Here is an 8,133-nt window from a genome sequence, read left to right as displayed (position 1 = left end):
GTAGTCATAGGTGTTGCTGCTTCTTCTTCCATCTTGCTTTTCTTACTTCATCAAAGGCACAAAACACATCTAGTGGACGATTGGCAGTAGCATAGAATATGCAGAGACAAATAGTGGAAGTAGTTGGAAAACTTCCTTAACATCCTAACTAAATGCCTGTCAGGGATCAGGTCCAAGTCTCAGACACTTGATCCCCGTATGTCAACTTCTGGGAAAAGGCTTCTCGAGATATTTCAGGGTAGATGCTTCCTGACATCTGTGAACACTCAGTTATGCAGTGATAGTACAAGATTATTCAAGAAATTTCTTTCCAAGTATCTTTCTGAAAGCATTCTTCATGTCCTTATTCCTGAGGCTGAAAATGAGAGGGCTGAGGAAAGGGGTGACGACAGTGTAGGGAACTGCGATCACTGTGTCATCTCCCCCTGATGCTTCTGGCTTCAGATACACAATAGATGCAAAACCAAAGTGGATGATGACCACTGTGAGGTGGGAGGCACAGGTAGAAAAGGCCTTCCGCTTGCCCTCAGCTGAAGGGATTTTGAGGACAGTGGAAAGAATGAACACATAAGTGAGGATGATGATGAGAAAGGTGCCCATCAAACCTGACACTGACATCACTGTTACAGTGAATTCTGTGAGGTCACTGTCTAGACAGGACAGCCTCACAACTGCCCTCATATGACAAAAGAAGTGTTTGACAAGATTGGAGTTGCAGAAAGAGCCCCTGAATATTAATGCAGTCTCTATCACAGAGATAAAGAAGCCAACAACCCAAGCAGAGGCCACAAGCTTTCCACACATGATGTTGGTCATAAGCAAAGGGTATCTGAGAGGGTTGCAGATGGCCAAGAAGCGATCATATCCCATCCAAGTAAGAATCATACAATTAGTGCCACCAAGTCCCAAGAAAAAACACATTTGCAAGCCACAACCTATGGATGAAATGCTTCTGTCCTTGGCCAGGAGATCTGCCAGCATCTTGGGGATAATGGTCAGTGTGTAGCAGGTCTCAGAGAAAGAGAGTGCACTAAGGAAGAGGTACATGGGTGTGTGGAGACGTCTGTCCACCCAAGTTAGACCCATGATGGCCAGATTACCTGTGAGGGTGGGAAGGTAGAGGCAGAAGAAAACCACAAAGAGGAATGTCTGTGCATGTGGGTAAACAGAAAAGCCAACAAGGATGAACTCTTTCAGGACTGTCTGGTTGATCTTCATCATGTGAAGTTCTGAAATCCAAGGAAACAAAAAATTCAATTTTCCATTATTCTCTGCAGTTTTGGTGTGAATAAAACAGATGATCAAATTTGCAGTTACCAATTGATTGTATATTTTTTTGGCAAAACAAGATGTGTATGTAGGCAATATTTTTCCTAATTGTCCCTTCATGTGTTTCTTCTTTATTAAGCCACCATGACTAATTACTTATTATGACTTTTTCTGCCTTATTTTTTAAAGGAGTTTAATGGTTGATAGTAAAAAAAAGAACAAAAAATACTCTAATTGCTCTCCAGATGAAAGAAATTCATGTGCATAAGGTGAGTTACATTTGGATCTGATTCTAAGCCATGAAAAAATTACCAAGTAGTTAATGGACAGAATCAGGACCTGACATAGCAACTTCTACTTATAATATTGTCTGTAAGCAGCTAATAAGTGAAATTTGGTAGTTGTTTGGAATTTGGGGACTGTATTTGAACAATGGCTTACAGTTACAACAGAAGATCAAGGTCATTACCTCTTCTTGACGAAGACAATTTGGTCCTGAAATACTAAGGGAACAGAAATAGAAAGCTCCCTTTCCTCTCCTCTAAAGGACCCTTAGGATAAATTTGGCTTAATAGTTTGTGGATGGTGTTACTAAGCAGACATTTTATGCAACTATAGTTCAAGTGGCAAGAGACATTTTCTTCATTTCGTCAATGTAAAGCTCAGCATAAGCAAAAAAGAAAAATTCTGGTGATTCTGAATATTTCCTGATAATTCTATGTCAGATTTAATCTCATCCTCTTTACAATTTCATGTTTGTCCTTATAGTTGAATAATCCCTTATGTTTATATGACCTTGAACTATGTTTTTTCTTAACCACATGCTAACATATTTAATAACTCATTTATGGAGCCTGTATTTTGCCAAATTTGTTTGCATATTGATTCAGTTTACCTTTCAAACTGTATAGGTGACGTGCCTAGGAGAAATATACAATGTGTAGGGCAGCTGTAATTATTTTAAAAATTTACATTTTAAATTTATAAATTTAAATTTTATAATTTAAAAATTTTTTTTAAAAATACCTACTTTAAAAATAAGACTACCGTATCTATGAAGTGTCACAACTGTAACCAGAATCAAGCTGTTTTAACCTTAGCAGGATAGGATTTTCATTTATCAATGCTTTCACCTTGAAGAAAGACTACGAGTCACATAAGTCTGTAGTTCTCAGAGTGATAATATATATGGAGCATTTTAAGAAGATGTTGATTTCCAATAAATCTTCAATGAGCAGGTTATTTTAAAAGTGTTGAATCTCAAAACAATGTTTTACTTTGTTATTCAGCACTGTATCTTCGGCAGAGATGGAGACTTTCCATTGTTCCTTAGATTTGGTTCAGGCAAAGATTAAGCATTTTCAGGATGGAATCTTTTTGGTCACTGAGAGTCAGAAGAGGCAGTAGGAAAATGGCCTAAATTACAAATGTTTTCATAAATAGTTCACAATATATGGACTCTACCTTAAAGATCCCTTGGATGCTTTTGTTCTCGTGGACCTGACAAGATCTTCATTCTTTCATAGTCACACATGAGTCCCCTGACCTAATCTTGTCTATGAACCCTTTCATCTTTCTTGTTTCTCTCTCTCACTGTATCTACACTTTATCTGTGAGCGATTATCTCCAAAAAGGTAGACTATTTTTCTGTCTTCTTGCCTAAGAACTTATTATGAGGGACAGTGTCTAAATGTCCCTTCGGTTTGTTCATGAGACCTTTAAGTAACCCTCTTCAGTACCCAAACTCCATGTGAGTGTCCTTCCAATCCAATTCCACACTTGCAGATCATTGTTTCATTTCTCTCTATTAGCATCTTTCTGAAGGATTCTAGCTGTTTAAGAACAAAATCTCCCCCAGTTAGAAAATACTTGGTCTTTCTGATGATTCCTAACATATCATGAAAAATTCTTTCCACTAAAAGAGCTATTTACACACTAAGGTTCTAAATTCACATGACTCTTCACAATAACTCTATAAGAAAGGCGATTATATGGATTGTGGAATTAAAAGATTCACTAAGTTCCCCAACGGGAAAAAGCATACTAGCAAAATAAGAAGTTGTTTTAGTAGGTGATCTCCTTGGTGCAAAGCCCAAAAGTTTTTCTGTCATACTACCTGCAAAACAGTGTGATTTCATACAATAGGCCATATTCCCTCCAAGACAGCCCAGAAAGGTTGTTTTCAAAGTTTAAAGTTCAGAAGCATTTTGAAAATACAAAGAACAATTGATACAAATTCCAGGCCAGGTCCTTTCTTATCTAGGTTTTACCCAATTGTGTAGTAAATATCTACTTAGCTAACCATCAGGAGTAAAATATGAATGTCAATCTCCTTCTACTTTTGGCATATTCTGAACGTGTGTGTCTATGTGTGAATGCGGGATATTACCATATCCCATCCAATTCTCAGCTCTCTGTGAAGTTATTGCTAAATCAACCTGTCTCAAATTTAGTTTGCCATATAGAGCCACACTGACAAAAGAAATACATATCCTTTTCAAAGTCAAAGAGAAATGGTAATTTGAGGAAAATGGTAGTGACGATTAGTCATCAAGAAAAGAGAGTCAAACCATCTAGAGTAATTTCCCACCTTGTGTATTTTACAATGGCTCCAATGCCAAGTCAGTATTGTAGTTATATTCTTCAAGAACGTCTTCACGTTGTCAGAAGTATGCTTTGTTCTTCACTCAAAAGAGGCAAAGATCAATTTAGTATGCAAATGACTTGTCAAAGCCTCGGGACTCTTAACTTTGTCACTGTTAGTTAAGTGACCTTGGGAAAGCCCTTGCATCTTCTGAGTTTCCCCACCTGGGAAGTGATAAAAGTGGTCCTGACTTGGGGTACATCAGTTTTCTATGGCTCCAGAGTTTTTGACATGACATGTGAGGTTAGGCCACATTTGCAATGATCAGTTCCCAACACTTACTAAATTGTAGTGGCTTAGAGCCTTTACTTTTAACAATTTAGAGATATTACCAGGGCTGGAGGTTCCTGAGCTCTAGAGATTTGTTAGGTTCTGCTTAAGAGACTCTCAGGGATTTCTTTCTTCTTTCATCAGGAGGAGGAAAAGAAATTTCTCACTCAACTTTTTAATATGTTCTTATTAGTTACAGGACTTTGTGTAACATGTGACTAGTAAAACTCTTCTGGGAATCTCTGGGGATTTAAAATGTTCAGAGTTCATATTCTACCCATAACCAAGGCTTCCCGCTACTTCATTAGTTTTGTTTTATCAGAGAGGGAAGTCAGCTGCATCCCTAGTACTCATTCCATTCACTTTTCCACTCTCCATAAAAGGTTCCTTCCCTCTATTCATCAACTCCCTTCCTCTGTGGACAAAAACTATTACCTTCCATTTCTGTAAACAAAGAATATTGTCTGCTTTTCTGATAAACAAGGAATGTTGCTAGCCATCATACATTCAAGCTATTAGCCACTGAACTGCACCCTAAGGGAAATGCAAAATGGTGAAAGACAGGATGCTGGTCCTTCCCATAGATAGAAAGACACTAAAATAATTGATTTTAGATGTCCTGTATATTTGTGATTAACAGTATTTTTTTTATGTTCAACTACATGCTTTCTATAGCAAAAAATCTTTTACATATCCTGGCTTCTTCTTTACCTTTTGGGAAGTTCCACAGAGCTATCTGAAAAATCGTATCCTGGCCTATCACCTTTAGAAAGTCTACTGAATAAAAAATTAAAAAACTTAATCAGAATTTATTTCTCTCATACAACAGTCTTGTGACAAGCAATCCACAATTTGCAATGTTGATATGGTAACTTAGCATCACAAGGTTATACAAACCCTTGAGAACTGTTGAACTGGTTCTGCCATCCTTAAGATAAGCCTTTCATTGCTGAGCCCATAGTAGCTAGTTTTCTGTTCATCAGTTCAGTTCAGTTGCTCAGTCAAGTCCAACTCTTTGCAACCCCATGAATTTCAGCACACAAGGCCTCCCTGTCCATCACCAACTCCCGGAGTTTGCTCAAAATCATGTCCATCGAGTCGGTGGTGGCATCCAGCCATCTCATCCTCTGTCGTCCCCTTCTCCTCCTGCCCCCAATCGTCCCAGAATCAGAGACTTTTCCAATGACTATACCAACCCATAATACAGTATTTATGTCCTTCATGAGAGGACATAGTGTCAGCAGAACTGAGAAAAAGATTCAGAAAAGTCTCTAGGTTTTATGTTGGAATTATCAGTAAGATTAGTTGCTACTTATTTGTGATATTTAACCTTTATAGTTATTTCTTAATTTTTTAGGGTAATATATAGAGTCAATGCTATGTTTCCTTCATTACTCACTATGTGTCTGCCAAAATTATTACACAACACCTTTTATTGTTAAAGCACTCAATACTGTAAAATTGTATTTAAACGTTAGCTCTTATTGCTTTCATATTAAAGAAAAAGGGGCTATTTGCAGTCCTCATCCAAGGATTCCCTCAGTCACAGAACATGTAGGCTCTACCGTCCTGTTTACTGATTTGAATCAGCATTTCAAAGTACCCCATATAATCAGAAGCTAGCAGTTAGCAGTCATTGGAAGGACACCACTGAAAACAGTGCATTAAAATTTTTAAATAGTATGGCATGAGTCTTAATTATATGTCTAACCTATCTATTTATCTATATCTAGAAACGTATTGAAAAACATTTGACTGTGATTTCTATAGTATATCTCTTATAGGAAATAATTATCTCCCATCACCAGCACCACATGGTCCCTCATAACATTACCTAGACATTTTTTTGAACATTTACATCTTTAGGAATTTAAAATCATCTTTTAGTATAGTAGTCATAGGTGTTGTTGCTTCTTCTTCCATCTTGCTTTTCTTACTTCATCAAAGGTATGAAAAACATCTAGTGGATGATCAGCAGTCGCATAGAATACACAGAGAAAAATACTGAAAGTAGTTGGAAAACTTCCTTAACATCCTAACTAAATGCCTGTCAGGGATCAGGTCCAAGTCTCAGACACTTGATCCCCGTATGTCAACTTCTGGGAAAAGGCTTCTCGAGATATTTCAGGGTAGATGCTTCCTGACATCTGTGAACACTCAGTTATGTAGTGATAGTACAAGATTATTCAAGAAATTTCTTTCCAAGTACCTTTCTGAAAGCATTCTTCATGTCCTTATTCCTGAGGCTGAAAATGAGAGGGCTGAGGAAAGGGGTGACGACAGTGTAGGGAACTGCGATCACTGTGTCATCTCCCCCTGATGCTTCTGGCTTCAGATACACAATAGATGCAAAACCAAAGTGGATGATGACCACTGTGAGGTGGGAGGCACAGGTAGAAAAGGCCTTCTGCTTGCCCTCAGCCGAAGGGATTTTGAGGACAGTGGAAAGAATGAACACATAAGTGAGGATGATGATGAGAAAGGTGCCCATCAAACCTGACACTGACATCACTGTTACAGTGAATTCTGTGAGGTCACTGTCTAGACAGGACAGCCTCACAACTGCCCTCATATGACAAAAGAAGTGTTTGACAAGGTTGGGGTTGCAGAAAGGGCCCCTGAATATCAATGCAGTCTCTATCACAGAGACAAAGAAGCCTGCAATCCAAGCAGAGGCCACAAGCTTTCCACACACCATGTTGGTCATAAGCACAGGATATCTGAGAGGGTTGCAGATGGCCAAGAAGCGATCATATCCCATCCAAGTAAGAATGGCACAATTAGCGCCACCAAGTCCCAAGAAGAAACACATTTGCAAGCCACAACCTATGGATGAAATGCTTCTGTCCTTGGCCAGAAGATCTGCCAGCATCTTGGGGATAATGGTCAGAGTGTAGCAGGTCTCAGAGAAAGAGAGTGCACTAAGGAAGAGGTACATGGGTGTGTGGAGACGTCTGTCCACCCAAGTTAGACCCATGATGGCCAGATTACCTGTGAGGGTGGGAAGGTAGAGGCAGAAGAAAACCACAAAGAGGAATGTCTGTGCATGTGGGTAACCAGAAAAGCCAACAAGGATGAACTCTTTCAGGACTGTCTGGTTGATCTTCATCATGTGAAATTCTGAAATCCAAGGAAACAAAAAATTCAATTTTCCATTATTCTCTGCAGTTTTGGTGTGAATAAAACAGACGATCAAATTTGCAGTTACCAATTGATTGTTTATTTTATTTGGCAAAACAAGATGTGTATGTAGGTAATACTTTTCCTAATTGTCCCTTCATGTGTTTCTTCTTTATTAAGCCACCATTACTAATTACTTATTATGACTTTTTCTGCCCTATTTTTTAAAGGAGTTTAATGGCTGATAGTAAAAAAAGAACAAAAAATACTCTAATTGCTGTCCAGATGAAGGAAATTCATGTGCATAAGGTGAGTTACATTTGGATCTGATTCTAAGCCATGAAAAAATTATCAAGTAGTTAATGGACAGAATCAGGATCTGATATAGCAACTTCTACTTATAATATTGTCTGTAAGCAGCTAATAAGTGAAGTTTGATAGTTGTTTGGAATTTGGGGACTGTATTCGAACAATGGCTTACAGTTACAACAGAAGATCAAAGTCATTACCTCTTCTTGAAGAAGACAGTTAGGTCCTAAAATACTAAAGGAAAAGAAATAGCAAGCTCCCTTTCCTCTCCTCTAAAGGACACTTAGGATAAATTTGGCTTAAATAGTTTGTGGATGATGTTACTAAGCAGACATTTTATGCAACTATAGTTCAAGTGGCAAGAGACATTTTCTTCATTTCGTCAATATAAAGCTCAGCATAAGCAAAAAAGACAAATTCTGGTGATTCTGTATATTTCCTGATAATTCTATGTCAGGTTTAATCTCATCCTCTTTACAATTTCATGTTTGTCCTTATAGTTGAATAATCCCTTATGTTTA

General features: G+C 38.0%; 2 protein-coding genes across 2 annotated transcripts; both read right to left on the bottom strand.

Moving 5' to 3' along the window:
• Positions 1 to 291: 291 nt before the first annotated feature.
• On the bottom strand, positions 292 to 1,230 carry LOC129655964 (olfactory receptor 10X1-like). The gene has a single exon (XM_055586762.1). The coding sequence runs from the start codon at positions 1,219 to 1,221 to the stop codon at positions 292 to 294; it is 930 nt and encodes a 309-aa protein (XP_055442737.1). The 5' UTR covers positions 1,222 to 1,230.
• Positions 1,231 to 6,365: 5,135 nt separating this feature from the next.
• LOC129655963 (olfactory receptor 10X1-like) lies at positions 6,366 to 7,295 on the bottom strand. Its single transcript, XM_055586760.1, has one exon. It carries the CDS (start codon positions 7,293 to 7,295, stop codon positions 6,366 to 6,368), a length of 930 nt encoding a protein of 309 aa, XP_055442735.1.
• Between the last annotated feature and the right edge of the window lie 838 nt (positions 7,296 to 8,133).

This window comes from Bubalus kerabau, chromosome 6 (genome assembly GCF_029407905.1).
Source record: "Bubalus kerabau isolate K-KA32 ecotype Philippines breed swamp buffalo chromosome 6, PCC_UOA_SB_1v2, whole genome shotgun sequence".
Taxonomy (NCBI): Eukaryota; Metazoa; Chordata; class Mammalia; order Artiodactyla; family Bovidae; genus Bubalus; species Bubalus kerabau.
Note: the sequence above shows the minus strand (reverse complement) of the source record. Positions and strands in the feature narration are given on the sequence as shown.

Bases quoted from the DNA above. Each gene is read 5' to 3' on its own strand.
- LOC129655963 (XM_055586760.1), bottom strand. From the start codon at position 7,295: ATGATGAAGATCAACCAGACAGTCCTGAAAGAGTTCATCCTTGTTGGC.
- LOC129655964 (XM_055586762.1), bottom strand. From the start codon at position 1,221: ATGATGAAGATCAACCAGACAGTCCTGAAAGAGTTCATCCTTGTTGGC.